The 27063-nt window shown below is 46.9% G+C and overlaps 1 protein-coding gene across 5 annotated transcripts in view; it reads left to right on the top strand.

Annotated features, from left to right (window-relative positions):
• The window catches only part of LOC102690433 (RAC-gamma serine/threonine-protein kinase), a 110030-nt gene extending 83081 nt beyond the window's left edge, over positions 1-26949 (top strand). For 3 of the 5 annotated variants that reach the window (XM_069179845.1, XM_069179843.1, XM_015362485.2), the window contains 8 exons: positions 1410-1554; positions 2249-2380; positions 4021-4086; positions 4594-4662; positions 8242-8364; positions 9455-9583; positions 14764-14978; positions 15328-17291. In XM_069179845.1, the coding sequence (XP_069035946.1) occupies positions 1410-1554; positions 2249-2380; positions 4021-4086; positions 4594-4662; positions 8242-8364; positions 9455-9583; positions 14764-14978; positions 15328-15646 (1198 nt within the window). In that variant the 3' untranslated portion in view covers positions 15647-17291. Of the gene's footprint in view, positions 1-1409; positions 1555-2248; positions 2381-4020; positions 4087-4593; positions 4663-8241; positions 8365-9454; positions 9584-14763; positions 14979-15327; positions 17292-17324; positions 17428-18472 lie in introns of those variants that run through there. The other 2 variants (XM_069179844.1, XM_015362486.2) reach the window with 1 other exon arrangement.
• The last annotated feature ends 114 nt before the right edge of the window (positions 26950-27063 follow it).

The following is a 27063-nucleotide window of genomic DNA, read 5'->3' as shown; positions in this document are numbered from 1 at the left end:
TACAACAATAATGGGATCTGAAGTCAAATGTAAATATAGATGCTTAACAAAGAAGCATGTCTGTAAAATTCATGTGCAGGGTGACAGAGGGGTGTGGCTGTGAGCAGTGTGGTTTCACAGCTCATGTGTCCCGGGTTTGATTCTGGACACGAGGACCTTCTGTGTGGAGTTTACACGCTCCCCCTGTTCATATGGGTTTTCTCTGGATGACCAGTGTCCTCCTACCTCTTATGACAAGCTGGCTGTCTCAATGGATGCCTCTAAATTGTGGGGCTGTGTCCTGTGATGGGGTGGCGTCACGTCCAGGGACAGGCCCTGCGCTGTCACGACTCGTGCACAGAACAAGCAGCTTTCTGATCATGGAGCATCCCAGAATGGAGGGATTAGTGCACGTTACAAGACAAGATATTCAGCATTTGTTTGAAGATTAAACATTTGTGTATGAATTTTAAAAACATTCTATCAAATTTGAACTGAGCAAACTAAGTAAACTAAGCACATTGCGAGCAATCATTAATTATTGTAAAGCAGACTAATTATGAACAGATGGAAGCATGTTCTTTCTAACTGATGGGCTGGCTATTTCATCATCTCCAGTTTTTGACATCCAGTGATCTCGCATTAAGTCAGATCATAAGGACCTTTTTTTTTACTTATTTACTAATTACACAACTCAGTCAATAACTTAAAAGATTTGCAAACATGCTATAAACTGGTCTTTGTTTAGGTTGTTTTTAAGAATGCACAGATGTTCTATTGGTTATTTTCTGTTGTGCACTTTGGTATTATTAAAGTAACATCTCAATATTGAGAAATAATGTATACCAGCAGATCAAACAAACTCTTACAGCATTGATTTAATGGCCTACATAAATACTTGATTAAAATGTTGAATTGCTGTGTGTCTTTCATTTAACAGTTTTTCTTACCCTGTGCAGATGTTGCGAAATGTTGAGAAGTTTTGATTGGTGTTTGTGAAGGTGCCAGAGAGCTGCAGTCATTAGTGCTGCGACTATAGTACTGAGACATCAGCGAAATGCCTTATGTCTTGTCTACTGTGACCTGCCTTGTCTGAATTGCTGCCAGTCCTCGGCAGGCCAGATCCTGCACCGTCTCAGGAACTCCAAACCGCTGGAGACGCAGTGCGCTCGCTGTTATAGCCGACCAGATGTCGAAAAGACTTAACATCTTCGCACTGACCTGCCTGTGTATTTGTCACATTTGTCCGGTATTCATTACCAGAGCTGGAGCAAAGTTATCGTCCCGAACCTTTTGTTTGTTTTCTCTTCTGTATGACCTCGTGATCCCGGAGAATCTGAATTTATAGGCATGTGCCCTGGGCGGACCTGCGGCCTGCGCTTGGCGCTGTGGCGCGAGCTGCCCGGCTGATGGGTGCCCTGTGCTTGCAGGGAGGAGTGGACGGAAGCCATCCAGACCGTAGCGGACAAACTCCAAAGACAGGAGGAGGAGCGGATGAGCTGCAGCCCCACCTCCCAGATCGACAACATCGGCGAGGAGGAGATGGACACTTCTACCAGCCACCACAAGCGCAAGGTGAGGGGGCCTCTGGGGAGCAGGGCAGGGGTGTCATTGCGTGTGCCTGGGACCCTTTGATTTCGGGGTTCCTCCTGAAGGGCTGTGAGCTGCCACTGTCTCGTCACTGAAGCTTGAAATGGAAGCATGTGGGCAGGTGCTTTCCCTTCCACGAAGCTCCTCTTGAATTCATTGCGAAATGGTGCAGAGAGCTTAAGTGAGCCTGAGTAGATGGCATTGTTTCTGCCAGTGAAACTTGTCTTTCCTTCTCTTCACCTGGAGGTTGCTGCTGTCCAGAGGAAGCATTTTTGTTGTGTATTCATTGCAGGACAAGAAAGCATGTCTGTGATAGCATGTATTGGAACTAAGCTGTACTCCAAAAGCATTTAAAGGTTTGTTTTTGTAAATTAAGAATCCCCAGTTATTTTATTGGTATACCTATAATGACATGGAAGAGCCAGTTATGTGTTTTTGCCATTTCGGCTCATGTCTGTGAACTGTGTGGTCGCACACGGGGAGAGTAAGGACCAGCCTGTAGACCGACTCAGGCCTGTAGCAGAGCACCTGCGCTGATTGGAATAGAAGCGTGTCCCTCACCGACAGCCCTTACTCCTCTATAATGACTGTATCATGCTAGATGAGAGAGAGTTTCAGTTTTAATGCTTCTGATTATATTTGCTACTTATGACAGTCTCCTCTTCCTTTTGTTGTCTAGACAATGAATGACTTTGACTACTTAAAACTACTGGGAAAAGGCACTTTTGGGAAAGTCATTCTGGTGAGAGAGAAGGCGAGTGGGAAGTATTATGCAATGAAGATCCTGAAGAAGGAAGTAATTATCGCCAAGGTATGTGATCAGGCACCGTGTTTAGTCCATTCAAACTGTCTTACTATATGTGGAGATTAAAAGAATAAAACCAACTTATTTTTAGTACGGGGAGTGAATATTTAGAAGATGTTCTGAATTTGTGTATCATGTAGTCATTCACCAGCTGCAGTGAAAAGTGTTTCCCCAAAATCCTAGTTTCCTTCTCCTGGTGTCCTCTGCCAGCTAGTCTTTCATACTGTCCCTTCTGAGGTTTCCTTCCCTGACCAGGAAGCCCCTGGCAATTATATAGTGCCTTGCAAAACGATTTACGCCCTTCCTAAGTTGAGCCCTTTGGTGAAATTACAAAAAGATGCATCCACATTTTTTTAATTAGTATTTTGTTCAATACCTGAATGCTCAATCTGAAGACTTGTAGAGGTAAGAAAAGTTACTATAAATCACAGTAAAAAGTAAACAAATGAAAATGAAGCTCACACCTGAAGAAGGCTCCACGGCCGAAACGTTGGGTTTTATTTCTTCTCTTTTCAACATGGAATAAATCTATTACTTGTTCCTTTGCAGCCTATGCATGCTGACACAGCTCCCCACCTGAACTACTTCAAAAAATGAAAATGGTTGATTGTACAAAGACCTGTGAACCTTTGACTAAGTCTCTACCAACTTTGTGCAGTTTTCATCCTCATTCTGGGCAGATTTGGTGCAGATTTACCATAGATTGTCAGTAGGATTCAAGTCAGGACTGGGACACTGAAGGACATTCACTTTCTTATTCTTACGACCCTCCAGTATAGCTTGCCTTGGGACTTGGGTCATTGTTCCTCTGAGAGCTGACTCTTTGTCCCAGTTTTAAGTCTGAAGCAGGTTTTCATCACCTGACAGATGGACCGTAGAAAAACAGGTTTGTTTATTCTCGGTTCATGTGAGCGACTTATTATTGGGCACAGATAGAGGCCATGCAACTAATTGTGTTGCTTGTTAATGTAGTCTTATACACCTAATTTTAGGTGGCAAACTGGGTTTGAATACCTATGCAGTCATAATTTTTGCATTTTTCTTTCACATAAATTATCTGTTTACATCTTTTTGTTTTGATTGAAAAGTGTGGAGTAGATTGTGTATATAACAAATTAATTCCTATTTCAAAGTGTCTTGACTACAAACTGTAAAGCAACAAAATGTGAAAATGGTGCAAGGGTCTGAATAATTTTTCAAGGCCCTGTATACTGTTAAACTGTGAAAACAGAGCAATTTGTGTAAAGTAAATAACTTTAACCTTTTATCTACTTTAGTCCTGATATAAAGATGATTTTTAAGTGGTCCATCAGTGCTGTACATGATTTCTGAAATGGATATTTAAAGTGGGAAAATTCAATTTCTTAGAATAGCTACATCATCTAGCTGATACCTTTATTGAAAGTTCGGGGCAGTTCCTCTCTCAAGTGGGATTTGAACCCACTCAGCCTTTCGGTTATGAGCTCCGGCTCTGACCACTGCGCCACCCTGCTGGCTATAGAAGGAAATTCCCCTGGCAAAGGTAGTTTCCTTTCAACCGAGTCGAGCTTACCTGTTGCCCAGCGTCAGTCCAGGTTCGAGCTGTTGTGTGTGTTACAAGAAGGCCCAGGTGGCCAACCTTGCCTCTCCTGTTTGTGTTTCTCCAGGACGAAGTGGCTCACACGCTGACGGAAAGCAGAGTGTTAAAAAACACGCGACACCCCTTTTTAACCGTGAGTATTCCACCGTGAGGCCCTTCAGAGAGCCGACTGCAAAGGGAAACTCTCGACCGCTGCAGGTTGTGATTCTGTATACACGGTGCCCCAAGAGACTAATTATAATTTAGTGAATAAACTGTTGTAAATTAACAGCACAAATGCAGCTCTACATCTGTTGAGAACTCACCACAGACAAGTAATTGTAGTGACGCTCCAGATGTTGTTGTTTAATGCAAAACACACATGCCAGGTTGAGCAAAACAATTAGATAAAGGCATGATTGTGTTGTTTCGCCTTCCCCCTCTGGAGTAAGATTTAAGGCTTCGCGCTAAACTGGAACAACTGGTGCTTCAGTGGGGTTTCTTCTGCACGTATGGAGATCTGGTGTTCCCCGCGGAAAAAATAGTGTTGATTTTCGAGACGGCGTGCGCTCGGGGGAGGCTGCGCCGGCTCCTTCGCAAGCACTCCGTCCCGAGCAGGTCCTCCCCGTCCTAACGAGAGTGTCTTCTGTCCCTGCTGCAGTCCTTGAAGTACTCCTTCCAGACCAAGGACCGGCTGTGCTTCGTGATGGAGTACGTGAACGGAGGAGAGGTGAGCAGCCCTGTGACACCGCCCTGAGTCTGGCGCCCCCTGCAGGGGGCCTGATGCAGGGCCTGGCTTTGCTTTATTCCCACTGGAGTCTTGGTATATAATGGTCATGCAGCCCCTTTCCTGTACAGACTTCTCGAAGTGCTGCGTAATAAAAGGAACAACAAAGAAGCCAGAGTGCATGAATACCACAATAACACAAGTGAAATGCAGTGCTATTTCTTCATGAACCACAGAGGAGAATTAAAATTGATCTCTCCTTGGGCTTTCAAGGCCAGTTCTTGCAGTTGTTGGATATATCCAGATAATTCAAGTATTTTTGTCTTTGAAGTGGAGAAAGTACAAGATTTGGATTGGCAGGGACAGGCAGCTCCAGTGCATGCGGACCGGTCTGTCTGTTCACGGCTCGCAGAGGCGAGATGTGGCTTCTTACCCAAGCGATTGGCTCTGCACCATCCCTCGCCGGCGTCTGCATGCCCTGCGTTCCCCAGTTCACATGATAAATCTGTTCTCTCACTCTGTACACAAATCACATTGTTTTTCCGTTATTGAAATCGTTTTGTTCTCAGTTTGTACTATGCATCTTAAACTTCATACTGTAAGGTACTGATGTTTCATTTGCCATCAAAGGTTTTAATTCAAACACTGTTAATATTATGGTATTTGTGCTACAGCCATAAAACAACATTATTAAAGTTCAAGCTTTACAAATTCAACTTTTGTTTAGCTGTCACTCCTATCTTCTGTTCTCTGTGTTTTTTACACTCCTGCAAGTGTATTTAATCAGTTAATTATTCATATTTACCAAACGCTGTGCACCTAATTAATCACGATAAACTGTTTGAAACGCCTCCTGATTTGGTTTTAGGCTGGAATGCCTGTCATTAGGCTCTGACACTCTGCCTTACTTGTGATGTAATGCTGTTTCAGTACAAGAAAGTTGGAAAGCAGACGCATACAGTTTAATAGCAGCAATAGTTTGTAGAAATTGAATGCCAACTTTTTTTAATCTAAGTTGATCGCCTATTAAAATAGAAATGTCATTTGCAGTCACCTTTTAAGAATTATGTCTGTGCCACACTCATGCAGTCTTTATAGACTTAGTGCTTTGTCTTGCTATTTGGTCAACAAAATGTAATAAGAAGAGTAATGGATAGAACTTTAATAGGGGTTTATTGATGTATGGATTCCGAGTCACTAAAAAGAGAGGTTTTGATAAGGATTTTTCTTGTTGATTTTGGGTTCCCCAGTTATCTCCGTCTGTTGGTATCTGGCTGGGCTTAGAAGGTTAGCGGAGAAGGAACGAGTAGAGGTGTATGCAAGATAAGAAACCCTTAAAGGAAGAGAAGTACTTCTCCTCAATCATATTTTGTCAATTGCACGTGTTTTAATTCCATTGGTGATGCCATCCGGTTTAATATCTACACCGGACAATATTGCAGAAGGCACGACAGATCGTAACCGAGGCAACACGAGTCGCAGGACACATGAAACCTTGTGAGACTTCTCCACAGACATTTCTTCCAGGAAAAAAAGAGGAATGCTCTCCTCTTTATTATCACGTTGCATAGTTCAGGCTTCAGGGTAGCCGTGTCTCCCTGCCTCGCTGAGTTGAAGTGGTAATGTAATTAATAGTTTACACACTATTACACACCTTCTTCGGAGATGGCAGTGCAGTGTCTTCCTCAGGGTCGGCTCTCACCGCTTGCTCAGGCTGGTTCCAGCTGGCGGTGGGCAGGAGTGCTCTTGAGAACAGAAGAGTCCAGCCGCTCTGGGGGGCTGGAGCCCATGTGAACCATCGGCCCTGACAAGGGTGGGGACACATGCCTCTAGCCACCAGCGTAGAGCTGTTTGATTCCAGGATTGCCAGTGACTGTCAGAAATAAGAAATAAAATGCTCCTTTCTCCCATGCAAATTGGCTGAGTAGCCGGAGCAGGAGACCCAGAGCCTGTGACTGTTCCTGGCAGCTGAATGTTCGGTAGCATTTGAGCTTGTTAGTTACAATTGGGCATTTCTTCTATAGGAAGTCACACACATGTGAAAGTAAGAGGAATTAAAATGACTTTCCTCTCAGGTATCAGTTACTGCAGATTAGATAGGGGCAGTGCATTATCTTTTATGGACACTTTCAACTCCTGTGAATGACAGCTCCTCACTGTCCCCTGCCCTTTGCCATCCCTCCAGGCTCACCAGGGCTCCTGGTCCAGGACGTTTCAGATTGTTCTGTCAGGGCCATGATGACCCCGAGCAGGAATAAAAGGAAAAGGGGAAAAAATCTGCTTTTGTATTGGGTTTTTGGAATTGAGGACCGTGCATTATGAGTTCATTCAAGATGCGCGGTTCTCGGATGGTATTATCGCTTAACGGAGACTGCTATACAAGCTGCCGCTGTTGCAAAAAGTCGTGAAGTTGAGTCTGTGTCCTCGCCATGCTTGCTGGCTTCAGTCAAAACTGTCCTGACTGTGCTAAAAATCCTGAGCCCGGGCCTCCAGCTGAGGAGCGAACCAGCGCATCAGGCTGTTGGTGTGGTAGTGGAGCCCTGCTCACGCGGCCTCTGCCAGGTGCTCTTCCTGCTGGCGCTGACCTTGCTGAAAGCACAAGGGAGGTGCAGACGAGACCCACCCACGCCTCGTGCTCGGGGCCAGGCCGCAAGATTGAGCGCCATGTCGTTGCCTTCATGGGTGCCCGGCGCCGAATCCCGAGGGCACCCTGTCAGGAGAGATGCAGGGTGGAGAGGGTACACTTGTCTGTTAAAGCCGATAGTTGTCAGAGCTACATGGGAGCAGTCAGGATGCTAGAGCAATCCTTCTCCTTCGTGTAAGACATTAACGGGCTTCAGACCTTCTGAATTCTAACACAGTAAAAGTCGTTTTGTATTTGAACCCTCATGAAGAGCAAGTAGACGTCTAGATAACATCCCTGCAAGCTGTCGTTTCGTTTTTCAGAACCAGGCAGAATTTGTACCTTACACGTGGCGTCGACACAACACGGTTTTCCCCAGATCGATCTGTTTTCAGTCGGACGCTGAAGCTTTGCTGTCTAGAAGGCCCTGGCTCAGCCCGTCCCTCCCCAGCCGCTCGCCCGCCTGCGCGGCTCTGAGCCGGCGCTCCTGGAGAGCGACCCCTGTCCCCGAGCGGCCGCACGCGAGGCTGGGAACGCCCGGGCACGTCAATTAACGGGAGACAGTTCGGAGGCTCCAGCAGTAATTTGTATGAGGAGCTGCAGCCCAGAGGAGAACGCCCAGGAATCCGACAGAGCAGCTCGACATCTGAGAGGGGAGGGCGAACAATAATTGCTAAAGCGCCCTCAGCCGCTGTAACGGGGGGTTAAACGACTCCAGCGCAGAACGCCCTTAACGAGATTGGTACATTGATTAAAATGCTGATTTAACAGACCGCTCCAGCTCCTCTCTGGAAACCTGGAGGAGGATAAGGCAGATGCTGTCTAGGTTTGCCGTGGGTCCTCAGAGGGCTTGCGATCTATCATCTCAATATGGCTATGGGAAGCAGTTTGTGTTTGTGTTAATTTCCCCCACTAAATCAGTAATTATTGCAATCCTGTCCCCGCTGTTTATCCTGCAGCTGTTTTTCCATTTGTCGAGAGAGAGGGTGTTCTCGGAGGACCGCACACGCTTTTACGGGGCTGAGATCGTCTCCGCTCTCGACTACCTGCACTCCGCCAAGATCGTGTACCGGGATCTCAAGGTAAAACGCCAGAAACTTCGCAAGCAATCAGCAGCCTGAAAGTTTCTCGGTGTGACAGCCATTTTTTTCCCCTCCTATTTTTCCACTTGGGGATGTGGAAAATGTAATTAAAATTTACAGGCTTTGACGACGATTGGGGAGGTGGGGGGAAGGTTAGATTTTGGAAAACATCGAACTCCTGTGCCTGTGAAAGACGGAGCTGGGTTTCGCTTACAGCTTTGGATGGGCAGACCTCACACTGCGCCAAGAAAGGAAGGCTGTGCAATTAAAATTGGAAGGGCCTTTCTGGGCGCATTGCTTTAAACATTCAGAGTTTCATGTTTTTTTTTTCTTACTGCATCTTACAGCAGTTTATGTAAATGTTAAGTATGTATTTGTTCACATAGCTCCAAAGATTAACAAGCATTACTTATGCTTCAAAGGAAAAACAAGTTCAATGTGTTTAAACACATCTTCTCATCCACATAACGTGTAGTGCAAAAAAAAGACATACTTTGTAAAAATGTGTGTGGAGAATGACAGCTGTGAGATGTTGTTTTACCACATTTAAAGAGAAACAAATACAGAGATAGTAAATGTTAAAAATATTCCCAAATAAGACTTTTATTTATTATTTGATATGAATAATGTTGTGATTGTGCTTTTTGGCATTGGACACTACAGGGATGTACATCGTAATGCATAAGGACTAAGGTTGCACAGGTTAAGTAAGTTTATCTGTGGTCAAAAGCTGATGCAGTCTGAGCCTGGCCTGTTCTTCTGCTGCTCTGTGGCTGCTCAAAATGTAGTTCTTGAGGCAGGCAAAGCTGCTGTGTCATTTTAAATTCGAGGACACACGTTTGCCAAAGTCTTGGAATGGAAGAAAATGGTGCTGAAGGCACCTGAGGTCTTTTTGTTTAATATTTTCCTAAGTCGTCTGCTTAGTGTCCCGGCCTGTTGCATCAGGAGCATAAGATGCACATCCTTCTTTGGACAAGAGTGGTGTGGATCTACATCATGGACCTTCAGTTTAAATAAAAAAAGTGAATCAAGACTTTTTTCTAACCTGTATGTATTTATCTGCGATTCTTATGTTTTCTCCACCCTGCAGCTAGAAAACCTGATGCTAGATAAAGACGGTCACATCAAAATCACAGACTTTGGCCTTTGCAAAGAAGGAATCACTGACGCTGCTACCATGAAGACGTTCTGCGGTACTCCAGAGTACCTGGCTCCTGAGGTAGAGAACTGTGCCTTAAACTGCAGCTGATTCCCTGCCCTGACTGTTATCATGAGGCTCGAATACTGTTGAGAGAAGTGAAATTAGATCGTTCGCAGTGCTAGCTGGGGCAGTAGGATGGAGCTGATGAGGCCTTGCAGCTGGAAGCTGTGGTTCAACCGCAGATCATGGCAGAGTGGGGATAATACTGTTGTATCTTTGGACCAGGTGCTTTACTCAGACTGCTCCAGGACAATGCTCTGCTGTGTAAAAGGACACTCTCTAGGTTGTTGTGAGTGAGACTTTGTTCTTCACTGGCTTACTGAGTTAAATAAAGATTCATTTATATTAATATTAATGCGTCACATTCATATCATACTTTTTATCTGAACGGCACACAAAACCTGTTCCAGGTGGGAGCAGGCTGAGTTCATCTACAGCTCTTCACTGAGTTAAACAGACCTGAGAGGGGAGTATTATAATGGGATCATTAACACCTGAGCAACCTGGAGACCCTCTGTTGCCTCCTACTGATCCTACTGACATAATTTCCAGCAGCGAGCCGGTTGTCCTTAGGAGCGAGGAATCAGATGGGAGACCAGGCAAGATGCCTTGCCATCTAGCAATAGCAGCTGCTGATTCATGTTATGCCATTTTGTATTTATCGATGAGCCATGATCAACAGTGAATCACAGGTGAAGGTCTCGAAAGAGCTGGGAGCTGTGGTGAGAGGTGCCCAAGGCAAGGTCACCTTCTGGGTGGAGTGACCGCTGCGTGTTATTGGAGTGTGACCGGAGAGACTCATTCTCTGGCATTTGGCAGGCATGGCCTCCAGTGTTGAGTTCAAGAGGAAGCATTGTTGTTGCTATCAAATGTAGGAAGTAATGGGTGAGAACAGACATCCCCACATCAGAATCTTGACCTGGAGGCGGATTTATTACTGTGTTTCTGAAGGGCTGAACCACATCTATTCAGCAGGGCTGCTGTTTAAGGTTTCCCAAAGTTCACGACTATGTGCCGCCTTTATATATTGTGGAATGACAATACTTAACTTTGCATGAAGACCTGGCCGTGTATTAGATTAAAAAAAGCAGTAGGAGTGTTACCGGCAATTACCAAGTGCAATAGGAGTAATCTTTAGATGTGGACGGTAGTTGTGGCTTAGGAACATGCTTAAATTTTGTGAGCTCATTTCTACAAAAGACCACAGAACAATATAGGGAAAATGTGTTCCCATACCAAAAAAACATACTGTACTAGAGGCTCTGAGCAGCACAAACCCGCCCTATTCGTAATAATTGTTCATATGTTACATTCCCCATACCTAATCAGCAAAAGGAAGAAAAAAAAAGATTGAAAAGCAGAGCTGCTGTTCAGAAAATGCATATTTATTGAGCGCTGAAGATGATGGCGGAGGGGATGGGGGTGTCGATTCCACTTGAAAAAGTACGGAACACAATTTGGCGAAGCTCTTTGTTTTGCTCAACCCGCAAATGTGCCAGGAGATAATTTGAGTGTTGGTTATTTTTCACAAGAGTATGTGATTGCACAAAAAAGTACATGCTAAATAGAGGCAGATGGTGACAGATGGGGGAGGTTGGAAGGAGGTGGCTGGGAAACCTGGAATTCTATACTGCCGTCCTGGTGTAAAAATAACAGAACACTCTCCGCGCCAAGTTAGAGAGATGCAAAGTAGTCAGGATTAAAAAAAAAAGAGAGCGAGAGAAAAAAGCACTCCAGTCCTTTGGGTTATGAAAGTAAAATTCAGAAAGATTTGTCTTTCATGTTGTGAACACAGTTTTCCTGTACCAGAGGGTTTCAGCAAGGCAGATCAGATTGCTGCCACCACAGTAAACGCTCCCTTTCTTAATATCCCCCATTCTTTAAGTGGGTTTCTTCTGTTGCCTAAAAAATTAAGAAAGGAGACAAATGTGAGGGGGCCTTCAGCCAGTCGAGCCCTGCTCAGCTCATCTGAGCTTCTCGCCCAGCTGTTACCTGAGAGAAACCAGGGTATCAGCTGGGCAGCTTGTCCAATACTCCCACGTCCCTTTGTGTGTGAGGGAAAAAAAGTGTCTCTTGTTCTTGGTTTTAAATATATGCGTCGATAGTTTAGCATGTCTTCTGGTTCATGTTTCACTGTTCTGAAAAGGCCCACTGAGCCCAGTGGCCCAATAACCTTTGAGGATTTTGAATACTTGTATCAAGTGCCATCATAGTCTTCTCTGTTCAAGACTGAAAAGAGTGACTTCTCTTATTCTCTCAGCATAGGTCACACCATCTGAATCCATCTGGAGTTGTCTCATACCAACAATAGCACTTTTTTCTGGATCTGTCGTATTTTCTTTAGGAAAAAAATGAGGAAATTTTGTATAATTAAGAGTAAGAGTCAAACTAATTCAGCAGGAGGAAATGAATACATGAGTTGGTGTATATAAATGTGCAAGGCTGTAGCTGTAGCGATAATAATCCCCTGTTAACCCCAGTAGATGGTAAATGGAGAAGATTGATGCTACTTGATGACAAGGTGAGCAGGCTTACGCCATTGTGACAGACAAGACAAAATGGTGAAATTCTGAAACAAAAAACAATGAACACCCCTGGATGGGAGAGTGTAAACAAGTGCAAGTGTCATACAGAATTTCAGATTGAGTCGTTTATTGGCATGACCGATGAGTTACAGTGTTGTCAAAGCAGAAAGAATGTAGAGATACAACTGAAGACTCCCTCAGTTAAGGCGACGGCTTCAGCTTCTCCTGCAGAGTTAACAGACACGTGCATGTTAGAAGAGGCGCACAGAAAGTCACATGATTCAGCAAGAGGTCCAGTCATGTCTGTGCTGATTGGACAGAGTAGTGTGAACCTTTACTCATACTACACCTGCTCACTGGAGAACACGGTGAGGAGACCCTTGAAACGGAGTTTTTAAACTTGGTTTTTAGGATGGCTCCTGTTGAAATAAAGTGGAAAAATATTTCAGCGAGTGGTTGAAGTGGAAGAATAATTTCGAGAGTAGTTTTTGCTGTTTGCCATTTTACTGAATGCTAAAGTCTAGCCAGGAGCATTTGGCTGCCACCACAGTCGTCTGGAAAGTCCCGTTAAGCACAGGTCCAGATTTCTCATGAAGACCACGCTTTCGAGATAGACGGTCCGCGAGCGTATATGTCCGATTGGTACAGACGGCGCTGGAAGAAGGGGTCTTTCGGGCCACTGCGTGATTGTTCAGCTGGCTGTGAAGTCCCAGCATGCCCCTGTGTGCGCGGGGAGGGAGCGAGAGGGCTGGTGCAGCCACAGGCTCCCGTGGCCAGCCATGCCAGGGGGCTGTTCCGCGCAGACGCTCCGCCACATGGCCAGCGGAGACGGGGACTGCTGGAGCAGGGGGCCCACACCGGCCCTGGGAGGGCTAATCTCTTCTCAGGCTGTTTCCTCTCTGCCGTGGTCTGTCGCAGGCAGACGGAGCCGCATCCCTGGGGTGTCCACAGTGCTGAATTAGGAAACGAATAGACTTCTTGTGCTCTCAAACTGAGAGCAGACAGGGAGGGCCAGAGAGCTGTGGGGTAGGCGATGTGCCTGATCGGACAGGCTTGGTTTCTGCCTTGTTCTGGGTCTGTAACGGGAAGCTTGTTCGTTGAATTTTTAAAAAGACTTCTGTCACGTTGGCTGTGGAGGGAGTCGAACAGGTGTCCCCTCTTGGGCAGGGGGTCTGTCAAAATCCCATTTTAGGTGAAATTCCTCCAGTGTAGTTATACCAGGTATGTGTATAACTGTTTAACTGCGTGAAATGCTGTCAAAGATCATATTAAACTGGGATCAGACGGTTCATGTGTGTGAGAGCTGCGTCTTTGCCCGCCAGACCAGGGAGCTGTAGTGGGCACCTGGCTGAACCAGGGCTGCTCATTTTAATGTGGCAGAGCTCTACCTCATTGGAGAACAGCTGTAACTTTAGGTAAAAAAGTCTGGTTCTCTTCTTAATGAACTTATGTTACACTCTTTATTCAGCGTGTCAGTGAGTCTGACACAGATGTCAATTATCATTCTAGATGAGTTAATTTTAAGAAAATACCGTATACAAATGTACAGTATATTTCTATTTTTGTTGCTTGTTTCTGAATGGTTTGTCACATCCTTCTTGACAGCTTGTATTGTAGTTATCTTGAAGGTTTTGGAGGATGTAACATCTGGTACTCTGAAAACCCAGAAACTTGTGTTGTTATTCCAGGAGAGTTGAGATGACAGGGAGAGTGGGATAATTTTCATCCAGGTTTGTCTCACAGTATAGATTAAAAGATGTGCCGTCGTTATTCACAAGATTTGCAGCATATGCTTAACTGGCCTGCGTCCAATCGTGGTTGTCATTAGGTAGATGTATTAATCACTGTGTGCCGTGATGGATGTTGAAACCTCATCCAAACAGGATGACAGGAGACAAGGCAGCTCTTTCCAGCAGGTCTTTCTTGAGCTCTTTCCTGATGCAGAGCTGTTGGGTGGGGGCCTGCCTGAGCCCTGTGCCGCAGGTCAGGGGTCAAAAACCAAATCAGATCTCGACAGCGGGCCCTGCTGGCACGAGACACGTCCCCATGGTTGGTTTCCCAGGACGGGAGACGCAGGCCTGCCCCTGCAGCTCCAGCTTTGTTAATGAATTAATAATGACTAATTCCTCACACTTTTATAGTTTCTGGACACTCCACTCAAAGCGCTTTACAGGTAATGGGGACTCTCCTCCAGCACCAGTACACTCCCCACACACCAGCTCTCAGTGGGGAGGCGAGCAGAGTGATGAAGCCAGTTCAGAGATGGGGAGTGTTAGGAGCCCATGAGTAGTAAATCGGCAACCATCTTACCCTGCAGCCCACTGAAGTCTCCCATCCAGATCCTGACCAGGCTCAGCGGGCTGCAGGCTGACATGACTGCTGGAGTTTATTCTTGTGGAAGAGGGAGTTCCGCTCCCTCCTTCCATTAAATAAGCCAGGATTTCTGCTTCGGGTAGCGAGGAGGAGGCTGAGCGCTTACCTCCTCCTCAGTCTGTGGGTGTTGGCCATGCAGGCAGAAGTGCGCTGGGGGACCATATCTCCTTCCAGGCATGGAGGATTAGCAGTCAGGGGTTGCGCTCTGGAAAAGCCCAGGAGCACTGCATTGTTTGGTGGTTGTATTTGCAGTGGGTGAATAGGTCAGACCATAAGAAATGGGCTCGTTCTTCCCTGCAGGTTTTAGAAGACAATGACTACGGGCGCGCGGTGGACTGGTGGGGGCTAGGCGTCGTCATGTATGAAATGATGTGTGGCCGACTGCCCTTCTACAACCAGGACCACGAGAAGCTGTTCGAGCTCATCCTCATGGAGGACATCAAGTTCCCCAAGACGCTCTCTGCCGATGCAATATCACTGCTCTCCGGCCTCCTCATCAAGGATCCCAACAAAAGGTGCGTGTGGCACTGCCCCCTGCTGTCTGGAGGAGGCCTGCTCACTGTACAGCTTGGCTGTCACCTGGTGCCACCAGCTCCTGACTGCTGTTGTGCACATTTGGCTGGTTTGGTTTTGTGGCATTAGAAGATTGATTTATCCTTCTATATCAGTAGATGTTACAGCGACCCCTGCTGGGAGGGGTGGCCTGTTTCAGTGTGTCGGATCTGACTCAGGCTCTCGTGAGACTGAATGTCAGCCCTGGCAGATGTTCGAATTAAGTGTTGGCTTTGCAGTTGTCTTTTTTTTTTTCCTTAGATGCTGTCAATGTGCTTGGGTTTCCTGCTGAAGGGTGTTTTATTTTTGCAGACTTGGAGGAGGTCCGGACGATGCGAAGGAGATCATGCGCCACAGTTTTTTCGCAGGAATAAACTGGCAGGATGTGTATGATAAGAAGGTAAGGCTCTCTGCTGCCGGAAGGGGTTTCTCGTCATGTCCAGGGTGGGGCTGCTGCCTCTCCTGGGTTACACAGCAGTGTGACAGTGGGAAGAATCAGTTCCCACCGTCTGTAAATTCAATCAGATGTTTTTCATTGTGCATTTGGCTCTCTGTGTTATGTAAAACAGTTTCTAAGCTGTCTACCTCTGTCAATGAACATTTTTTATTGCGGGTGGCTAAAACAGTGTAAACCCATATTTTAACATATCTAGCTGTGAAAAATAAATTTAATTTCCAAAGGTGTGATGATGCTTCTCACGAGGGCAGCTGAATGGCCGCTGTTTCAGCCACTTCTGTCTGTAGCCCAGTTCTGGAACAGAGCACTGAGCTCAGGTTTTATTTTTCTTTCCCTAATTTTGAGGGAGTCTTATCACCCCTTTTCTTTCATGTCTGGTGCTTTTCTTCCAGTCTTGGAACAGGCTGTTGTGAGCCCCCTACCTAAGAAGAAGAGTCCTTCTGTAGATCAAGATGTCTTTTGTTAAAGTGTTCCAGTTTCAAATTTGCTTTTTGTAACAAAGGTTCTGGAGTGTTTTGCCTTCACTTTGTTACATAGACAAGGCAAGATTTCAGTCTGCATGTTGATAGCATAACGCAGAGCTGGGTTTAATTAGGTATGTGAATGGTCTGTTGATGGCTGTGGGTTCGAGTTCCCTGGCCAGTCTGGTGTTGCTTGATTTGATGTTGATTACAGCATCCTCTTTAAACATCTCAAAGATTCAGATGGCATTACTGACACTGTTCTCTGATGGTTTCAGTCTTACTTGTACTAAAGAACACTGTATCACTTGATTGTTATACTTCTGTTTCAGCAGCTGTTTGTACTAGAATGCTTCAGGGGTCTGCACTGGGTCCTCTCTTGTTAATAATCTGTATGTATGAAACAGTGTTTGTCTTGGTATCTGATTTCTATACATATATAAAAGGTTATCACTGAACCAGGGTTGGAGACCCCTGTACTATCTGAACTGGGACTCTCCAGTATCAGGGTTGGAGACCCCTGCACTAACTGGACTGGGGCTCTCCGGGACCAGGGCTGGGGACCCCTGTACTAACTGGACTGGGGCTCTCCGGGACCAGGGCTGGGGACCCCTGTACTAACTGGACTGGGGCTCTCCAGTATCAGGGGTGGGGACCCCTGTACTAACTGGACTGGGGCTCTCCAGTATCAGGGGTGGGGACCCCTGTACTAACTGGACTGGGGCTCTCCAGGACCAGGGTTGGAGACCCCTGTTGTAGGGGTTCAGATTCTGCACATCAGCTTCCGGGTCGAAGCACTGCCGACTGCGTCCTCACACAGTCTGCATTGTCTTGTCAGCGCCCTGCCACATTGCCTGTGATGACATGAGCACAGTTGAAAGACTGGCTCTCTGTGTCTGTGGAGCTAAGCTGTGGAATTAAGTGTATCCATAGGAAACTCAGCCACTTTTATTTGCAGTTGTTTCACTGTTTTCTCTTTTATTTTTTCTGCCTTTCTTCATAATGTGTTTTCCTTTTTTCTGTGTTCTTGCACATCGGCTTGAGCTGCAGGGTGTTGCAGGGCTCTAGAAATGAGCTTTGAGCTAAGGAGGATACTCCCTCAGGTTGAGGAGACATGAACTGGTTGTTGTGGTCTATACGGATGTAGAGAAAGGCCCTAGGCATGTTGTGGTGAGGGATCTGTCCTTGAAATAGGAGTTTGTCACTGACTCGCCCTGCGTCAGCAGTGTTTTGTGCTCTGTCCTTTAGATGAGATGGAAAACTGGGGTCCTGCTGCCTGTGACTCTTCACCAGCAGGGCCTGATGCACAGCTCACCCCTGCAGTCTCTGTAAGTCACTGGTAACAGAAGTCTGTGTCTGCCGGCTCCATGACTCATTTTTCTTATTCACAGCTGATACCTCCTTTCAAGCCTCAGGTGTCGTCGGAGACAGATACCAGGTATTTTGATGAAGAATTCACTGCACAGACGATTACAATAACTCCCCCTGAGAAATGTGAGTATGTTTATATTTGTTTAGGATATTTTGTCTACTTGACTCAGCGGAGTCATAACTTGAGTGCAGAACAGTTTCCTTTAAAAAAGTTATTCTTAAAAAAAAAAATTGGGGGCGGGGCGGTGGCTCTGTGGCTCAGGATCTGCGCCTGTGGCTGGAAGGTTGCTGGTTCAAATCCTGCGGCCAGCAGAGGAATCCTACTCCGTTGGGCCCCTGAGCAAGGCCCTTAACCCCAGCTGCTCCAGGGGCGCCGTATAAATGGCTGACCCTGCGCTCTGACCCCCAGCTTCTCTCCCTGTCTGTGTGTCTCATGGAGAGCTGGGGTATGCGAAAGACGAATTCCTAATGCAAGACATTGTATAGGGCTAATAAAGTGATCTCTTAAAGAGTGAGGACAGGGCTCTGCAAAATCAGGGTCCTACTTTTCTTTCTTTCAAGAGTGGTGTCATATAAATCTGCTCTCTTTCCCTCCTGGCCTTTTAATTTGTAACAGTGCTGGTGTAGCAACATTGCGCATGCCCCTTCACCAGACAGCCATGTATGATCATTCCTGTTGTAGAAATTCGAATTCTGTGCTTCCATTCGCACGCATTCGGAGGTACGGTATGTGTGTAAGCCTGTGGGATTGCCTCCTTTTATCTGCCTGAACAGCAGTCATTAAAATCCTTCCTTACTGCCTCTGTCCGTTGGCCTGAGCTTTGCTAATTTGGCGGCAGAAAAATGGCAGGTAATCAATCAGCTACTGTGGCGAAGAGAGAAAGAAGTAAGTTTAATACCATTCTCTGCAGCGACGCGTTGGGTCCCTGTCCTGAAGCTGGCAGGCTCGTCAGACCGTTCCATGTGAAAGGGCTGCTGATAAGTAAGATACCAGGGCCTTGCCATGAAAAGCAGTGGTTTGCCACAAGCTGGTCATCAGTGTTGCAGCAGCACAGCTCAGACCGCAGCTCCTTCTGCGTGGAGTTTGCATGTTTGTTCTGGGAGCGCTGGAGACGTGCTGGCTGGGTGCACCTTCCCCCAGGTAGCCCTGACTCTCTCTCCTCCGCAGTTGATGAGGACGGAATGGACTGCATGGATAACGAGCGAAGGCCCCACTTCCCCCAGTTCTCGTACTCTGCCAGTGGCCGGGAGTAGGAGCAGCAGGCCCCAGTCCTGCCCCCCGCGGTCTCGGCTGCCACCGGAAATCGAGTCTTCAACGGCGCCGCCCCACGGCCACCACCACTCGAGCTTCTCCTCGTTTGATCTTTCTCCCGTCTCTTTATTTTTTTTACATAGACAGGAGAAACATTCGGTCTTGTTTTTGAAGGGACTTGGGATTTTGCGAGAGGAGCCAGAATCCCTGCTGCCTGACCTTAAAGCCTCTTACAGATGCAGCATCGATGTCAGCTGCAAAGTGCATTTTTTTGTGTTTGTTTTCGTTTTGTGGGCTCACGTAGTAGTCTTGCGGAAGCCATACACATTCCGGATTGGGAACAATAACACCAGGACGCTGTCTTTGCTGTGATGAGAGGCGGATCGCTTGGCTCCGGGTGCGAGGTGTGTTGTGCTTCACATCCCACTCCCTCCTTCTGTGGATAAGTGGATCCTGCTTCCCAGTAGTCACCTTGGTCAAACCTCAGTGGGCCGGAGTCGCACAGTGTCTAAATATACTCCACAACAGTCCGGCACTTAAACCTGATCTTGTGTTGCCGTGACGTGTTTCCTTGTGTATCTAGTTCCATTGGCTGCTGCAGTGACTGAATCGCTTTGGGGGTTTTGAATCGCTTTGGGGTTTTGTTAAAGCGTCGTTACTGTTTGACACAAGCTACACCGCACAAAATTATTTTTCACAATTTAAAGGAGAGGGGCAGCTAAATGTTTCTGATTTAGAACTGCCGCCTCACTCAAGCTACCTAGGGACATTGTGCGTTTAGTTTGATAACAGCACTGAAATCACTCCTGCTCACAGGTCAGGAAAGCCCCGTTTTTAACACCAGGGGTATCGGCCAGACCAAACAGCCTCTTCTGCTCTCAAGTCATTTGAGACTCTACTGGGTTTTTGCCTTCCTGGGTAAACGAGTGCAAATGGAGCAGGGTTCAAAATTCCTAACAACTCCCCTCGCAGCCCTGTGCTTGTGATGCACAAAGGTACATGATAAACGCCCACTCACTGAGTAAATAAGCAAAGTATGTAAAAGAAAAGCCTTTCCACACAGTCCCCTCTATGAAGGTGAACCCAGAGTGCCCAGGACTGCTCCCGGTGTGTAAGGCCTTGTGAGGTGGTACCCCAGCGCACAGAGGCAGGTGATCAGTTCCGTCTTCGGTCATTCCCCGAGCCAGGCGATCCGCGTCCAAGGGGAGCCGGGGGGTTGGGTGCGTTGCGTCGGGCCGGTCGAAGAGTCCAGGTCCGCTGCTGTGTGAAAGGAAACGAAGGTACATGTCCTTGCGTAGGCTGGGGGACCCCATTATTTTTAAATGGCACTGGCTGCAAGTGGTGTTTGTTTTGATTTTTTTTGTACCTGTGATTTTTTTTGGCCTGATGGCAGTTTTTTCTCCTCCTCCTCCTCTCCGTTGATGTAAATATGCAATGCTTTTTTTTTTGTTTGTTTGACATATCATTGCTAGACGGCAAGCAAGTTTTGTGTTATTGTGTTGACAGCCAGCTGACAAAAACAAACAAACCTGTGGGTGAGGGCGAAGGTGCTGTCCTCAGTTTGCACACGAGGGTCTCCCCTTGGGGGACGCCTGGACACAGCGCGCCTGCCGAGCGGCGGGGCGACAGCAGGGGGGCGCTGTTCAGAGCTTTCCTGTCTGCTGGGTTAAAACACAAAGGGGGGCGTTTTTGCACCAGACTGTGTCCTGCATCTGCTTCTAGACAAGTTTTATTTATTTTTTTTAAATTGACTTATTATAATTATTGTTATTATTATTATTATTATTCAAATTATTGTCCAGTTTGTCTCTGGTCCAAAAGGCACCACTGCAGGTCTGAAGAATGTAGATGGGTGTGTTACTAAGGCCTTTTTATTTGTATTCACATTTCGTTAGCTTTTGCGTTTTGGTTTTGTTTGTTTTTCGTACCAAAATATGGGACAAGAACCCTGCAGCGGGATGTCTTAGTAGTATTTATTTTGACTGTAAAGACTTGTGAATTTGGGTGGGGGAGGGCAGGGCACCGTTGTTTTGATATTGTTGACACACTTTGTTGTGTTGCTTTTTGATTTGTTCTTTTCCAAAGGAGAAGGGCTGCTCGAGCTGGAGGTTCCCCTATTGGGGAGCAGAGCGCTTGGTTCTGCGCAGGCGTGTGTGGGGCAGGGGAGCTCAGCAGGTCTTCTTTCTGAACCCGTTTCACTGTAAATACAGCACCTAGCGAGCATGGCATCTCGGGAGGCACGCTGTGCCCCAGAAACACACTTCCTTTCCCCTGCTTTTCCAGGCCAGGTCCCGCTGTGCACCAGCAGTGCTCCGGCAACAGGCAGCTTGCTGGTCATGGAGAGTTTGCTCTCTGGATTTCCGGGGTGTCTGGGGAGGCATGCTGGCACGAAGGCGGTAGGTCTTGAGTGTGCTGGAGCCCGCTGTTGAGCAGAGCCCTGCCAGCCCTGTCTTCTTCTCCTGGTCAGGCTGCTTGAAGGCCGGAGCTGGTCTCCCTCAGTCTCCATCGAAGGTTTGAGCTGCGGCGCTGTGACGCACACCAGCACACCAGGACTTCGTGATCGCCGCCCCCTGTTCTTCTCACACGCAGCCCAGCGAGAACAGAGCCAGCCTGCCTTCGCTGTGCGATTTCACTCCTCCGCGGCGTGATGACCTCACAGTCACCTGGCTCTCTCCGACAGCCTTAGGGGACTCGGGGCGTCGTGGGGTTCAGACTCACGCCTGACTCTCCCTGCTCCTTCTAGAAGGACCCCAGAGTCAGGATACAGGATGACGGCAGGGGATCCTCTCAGAGCTCACATGGGGGGAAATGAGAGTTTGAAATCCTCTTCAAATTCCTCCCCTTTAGTTTTTCTCCAGTCAGAGTCTTTTAATGAAACATAAAAATCCTGGATCACCTTGTTCAAACATGATTTGGGAGAAAAACATCCAACATGGACCTAGGCAGCCTGCTGGAGGAGAGATAGTCACTGAAGTCCATTCTCAATACCTGGCCTTCCAGTTGTTTGTGCAGGCAGGGGAACACCAGACCCTGCACGTTACAATATTAATGCCTTTGTCAGATTTGTATAATGCTTGCAAGACAGTGAGTGCTAAAGAACAGTTAAGAACTGCATTTTTCTAGAAACACTTTGAAAAATTTGAAATTTGAAAAGACGTCTTGGGAGCCCCAAGATGAATCATTCAAGAGTTTCTTCCCTGTTAAGCTCTTCCTTAATCTCAGTTTGTGATCCCATTGTTGAAGTTTGTGCCGTAAACGTTATCGTTTTGCACAGGTTAAGTGAATACGTCAGCATTTTTTCTTTCCTATAATGTTTACAAGAACAGTTCGGACAACTTCAAGAAATTTACCCGGGTGTTAATTCGGATGGGGTGAGGGGGGTTCTTGTGTTTATAACGCATCCAGTGGCACTGTCTGTCCATTAGACCGCAAGGATAGCTGTCTGCGGAGCCAGCCAGCCGTGACATCTTACTGTCGGCGCATTAGCGTGTTTTGACTCCCCCAGCAGTACAGTTCCTCCCCTGCGAGAGGAAGACGTATTGGAAATACTGTATAAACATTAATATAATGGTTTGCAAACATTTTTGGGCACAGGGTTGAATGGTTATTAAACATTATAAAAGCAAGGTTAGGGTGACTAAATTGGCTGTAGTTCCACCCTGACACACAAGGTGCTTCCCAGTGTGGGACTGTTCTCTCGTTCTGTCTGTGGCGCTTCCTCCCTGCCTGTGGTCACATTGCATTTGATCATTCTGGTTTCTCGCAGGGAAGGGGGAGGTCTTTCTCTTCAGCACGAAAGCTGTGGTTGGATATCTGTAGCTTCAGGTCCCGGAGAGACCAGTCCGTGATCCGGAGCAGCCAGGCTTGTGAAGATCATCACATAACCACGGATATTTCAATGTGAGATGCATTGCCTGGACTTTTCAAAGTGTCTGTTAGCGCTGGTATAAAAGTATGTAGGAGTCGTTACATTTCAACAGGCCAGCGTGCTTCTGCTGATGTGAAGCACCTCTTCTCAATGTGTGAAAAGCAGGCGTTCAGGTTTTCCAGCTCTCTTGCTCTGAACATCACGAAGAAGAACAGAAGTAGCCACGATGGGTTCAGTCCCATCAGTCTGAAAAGCACAGGGAGCGTGCGAGGGGGTCTGAAGTGGAGCGCAAGGTCAGGGTTGTAAGACGAGCTGCTCAGCCAGCTCGCACCAGGCCTACTGCAGGCGCACAGCAGAGGGCACGAGCAGCTCTGGACCTGTCCGCAGGGAGAAGTGCCACACCCCTTTCTGAAGGAGCTGTCGGGGCTGTACAGGAGGCAGTAGACTGCTGTGCCCAGAACAGAGGGGAGCGGGAGAGCTGTTGGCGTGGAGAGTGGAGCAGGGGTTGTACGCAGAGTTATTTCTGGTGAAGATGGAGAGGAGTTGAGCGTTTGTGTGTGAGGAAATGAACCAGCCCAGCCTGCCAACTGTGAGAGAGACCGCGATTGTGACATTCCAGAATTTGCACATGAGCAACGTGTGTTGCGCACTAACAGCGCATGTGATATCTATTCGGGTATTTTCCTGTTACTGTTGGTAGTCGGTCAAGTTCCAGACTGCAGAATCTCCCAGTGTTGGCATAAAATCAAAGGGTTGTGTCAGAAGGAAGGGAGAAATCGATGGTAGGAAACGTAAGGCTTTGGTTAGGTTTAGGGTTGGGTGACTGGGGTTCTCTTTAACAGCACCCCTGTGTTACTATCTGGCATCATAACTGATCAAGACAACCCATTGATTCTAGTCACTAGATTCTGATGTAATTGAGATAACCTGCCGAGTCCTCTTAGACGTGTCTTATTGTCAAGTTGCTTCAGGTATGGGTGTGTAGTCTAGTATAGTCGAGTTAATGCAGGTTGCCAGGTAAAAGGAAGATGGATGAGTATGTTGATTTGTTAGAGTTTTGCATGGTTATTTAATGCAGGCAGGAGTTGTAGTAAAGGATTGACTCGATGACTTATTTGTTCAAGGAGCACTGTCAGTAAAAACTGGGCCAGTTTTTTTTTTTCCAAAGGTTAAGGTTAAGAGCAAAATCTTGATTCTCAAGCTGTCTTTCTGAACTATTTCTTTTCTTTAGTGAAACTGAGAAACCCAGTTCCCTGTCCACCACCATTGAAAATGTGTTGCCTGGGTCTGGTTCATCCTGTCACTGTGTGGTGCTTTTGATTTGACTGAAATTATTCTAAAAACAAAACCTCGAAAGATCCATAAATAGGAGCAAATAAAAGTTCTGTAATGCAGAGAAAACTAATGAAGCAGAGAAACATTTAGATCACTGCATTCGGGACGGGTTCCCTCAGATCATGTTCCTGCCTGGTGACCCAGGGGTCTGGGAATCCTGTGCTGCTGCTCGTGATGGGGATCATACAGGTGGCAGAGAGCTGCTGGACAGACATGGGGAAAGTATGTTAACTTGCACTGAAGAGGCAAAATTTATTCCAGTTAAGAGTATATTCCTGAGTGAGGGGGCCGATATCTGCTTTTCCGTGCATGTTGGACTTGTGTGCTGATAAAGGGGAAACATTGCTTGTTTTTGTTGACCAGTGGAATAGGATTGGGGGGTTATGGATCAATCCACAGGGATCTGGCTGTGAATGGGGAGAGTGCGGGGGACGTGGCAGGGACTGCGCGGCTGTCTCGCCCGAGTGCACGGATAGCATTCACTCCCGCCTCGGCCCGTAATCCCTGTCTGTCTTCTCGATGGGAAATGACCGATCCTGATCAAGCTAGCCTGGCGCAGGGGCCTGTGCTCTCCCTGAGCGCTCCCGACACCCCGTGGGCTGAGTGCTTCAGCAACCGCTTCCGTACAGATGTGGGGTCATTTTTCAGAGCCTCTCTGCTGTCGCCCAGACTCGCCTCGAGCTGTGCTTGCTGTCCCTCCCTGCGCCTTGCCTTCCGGGTGGGCTCAGCCCTGGAGAGACTCCACCGCAGCGGTCTTGGTGCGAGAGGCCGAGAGGAGCCTAGATTGGTGCCTGCTGGACATGAGCTTTGCAATCTCAACCCAAGACATCTCAGCTGGGTTTGGAGTGCCACTGGTGCTGGTGCTGGTTTATCCACTGTATGTAGCTACAGGGATATAGAGCCTACATACTAGGATTGCAGAAGACAGGCCCATTAACTTGCGTCAACACTACTGAGGCTCCGAGAGTAAGCAGGCCCCCCGTGTTCAAGGAGGGCCACCCTCACGCTGCTGGGTGTAACACCGGGGCAGCACAGCAAGCCTCTTATTGAGCCTGGGGTCCAGACGTATTGGCCTGTAGAGGCTCTGTTTGGCCTGCAGGGCGCACTCCTCTCTGTCGCCCCCTGTCGGCGTCCGTCCTCGGTGCCCTGCGGCCACCCCGTCTCTCGGACCTCGCGGCCGTGGTCCAGCTGACCGCCCTGTGCCGGGTCGGTCCTGGCTGGCGGTCCGTCAGTATTCGCCATGAAGGGTGTCAGTTCGGTTGCGAGACCTGTGGTCTCTACAGTTCACTCCTCTTATTCTTCAACCCGCTGTCTTCCATACAGTGTTGTATTTCCAGAAGGAGGACGTTGCGTTTCAGTGTTCTGCTGAAGGGATGATCACTATTTAAAGTACTACCTGAAAACTATACTGATAGAAAAAAGGGTCATACTGCTGATTTTTATTTAAAGTTATTTTTATTTATGTTTAACTGCAGTGTATTCCGTTTCTGGGATATTTTGGGCTGAAAATGGCTATTTCAGCAGCTCCAGCTTGTAGCGTCCGTGACTGACTGAACAGGCTCCTTTTGTACTGTGGCCATCTTTGGAAAGTCGGAGAGGGAGGTTGGGCTGGGCATTCCATCTTATTTATTTAATATTGTAAACAAAAGTGTTTTTTATTCTCATACAACTTCTTAATTTCCTTTCCTCAAAATACATTATGGCGCTGTAGTCATACAGGTCACACCAAGCTTGGGTTTCTGCGGCTCCACATTCTGAACGTGGTGGTGTTCATTTCTGAACCGTTGAGTGACTTGAGAAATGACCATGAGAATTCTGCTTGGCTTCCCGTTACTGTGTTGCCTGAAAAAGACACTCCGCTGGCTCTGGTGCCTCACTGAATTCAATTGGAAATGGGTCTGTTCCCAGAAACGAAGGGCTCAGGCCATGTTATTTTAATGTTTGACTCCATACTTGTGAAACAACGTGCTTCTCTGGCCAGTGATGGGAAAAACTCCCCCTCCCTTTGGTCTCTAAAACCCGAGAAAACTGATTCAGAATTTAGAGCTTTACCTGTCAATTAATTGGCTCACTAATGAACTTGAAAGCACAGAGGGAACTCCAGCTGCAAGTGTTTCCACAGGGTCTGCATGCAGTTTGTTTTTATACTTGGAAAAAGAGAGGAAGATGTTCGCTGGCATGCTATAGTGCAGACACCAGCTGAAGATTTTCTTTCTCCCAGTCCCAGAGAAAAGGTGAAAGTCTCCAATCAGGTCCGCCGTCCGGATGAGTTGGGAATCTAGTCGGGTGCATCTATAAAATTGCACCAGAGTACGTCAATCCCAAGTGGCTCCACGGCTAATGTCAGACTTGTGAGAGAGGGGAGTCATGGCGGGTAATTAAACATTGCGAACAGCGACGCGGTTTCTTCGAAAGGGCACCCACCTGCGTATACCTGTGAAACCCAAGTTTGTCTTTGAGTGACCGCCTCAGAAAATGACCTTCCTTTCCTCTGAAAGAACCATTCTCTGTGCTGTAAGCCTGTCCCTCCTGGGCTGCAGCTGAGACAACTGGCCGTTCCACTAGAGGGATGAGCGGCTGAGAGGTGCCATGCACTTTTCACACTTGGCCAAGTGACAATGTGGGGTTTTTCCTTACTAACTGCAGGGTCTATATATAATATATATTTTACACCTCAACGTACACACTTTGCTGCTACTGTTTGTACTGTCTACAACAGAATTTCTTGTTATCTTGCTCCTGGTAGTGTATTATGAACGAGCATGAATTGTAAAGTATTTATTTAAAGAAAAAAGACAAATCTTTAAAAAAAGAAAAGACAAAAAAAATAACCTTGTAATTAATTTTACGTCCATGTAGCTTTAGAGTTTGTGACATTTCTTGACCTTGCTAGCTCTGTCATTAGATCCATGTTAAGATCTAGTCATGTGGTTAAGGATTTTAAGCAGAAGGGACTAAAAACAATGAAAATGGGGAAAAAAAACCTTGTATTACTGTCAGTCATATTTAAAGGAAAAATACTGTTTATTTCCTTGAGTATAGGACCCACAAGGATGTGAAAATCTGCAAGAAACTGTTTTTTGTACACTGTACATCCTTAGTATTTTTACACGTAAATGTATATGATAGGGATGCACCTTATTTTCCTTCTTACAGACTGCTTAAATAAAGCACTATGTCAATCTGCTAATGGCCTGTGTGGTGGTTTCTCCTCTGCCTGAAGAGGCTGCAGTGCTTCTTGAGCATGTCAGTTTACTGCAGTGTACTGTGTGACTTTCTGGGATTTGGAAAATGGATGGATGAC

The sequence above is a fragment of the Lepisosteus oculatus genome, chromosome 17 (assembly GCF_040954835.1).
Source record: "Lepisosteus oculatus isolate fLepOcu1 chromosome 17, fLepOcu1.hap2, whole genome shotgun sequence".
NCBI lineage: Eukaryota > Metazoa > Chordata > Actinopteri > Semionotiformes > Lepisosteidae > Lepisosteus > Lepisosteus oculatus.
Note: the sequence above shows the minus strand (reverse complement) of the source record. Positions and strands in the feature narration are given on the sequence as shown.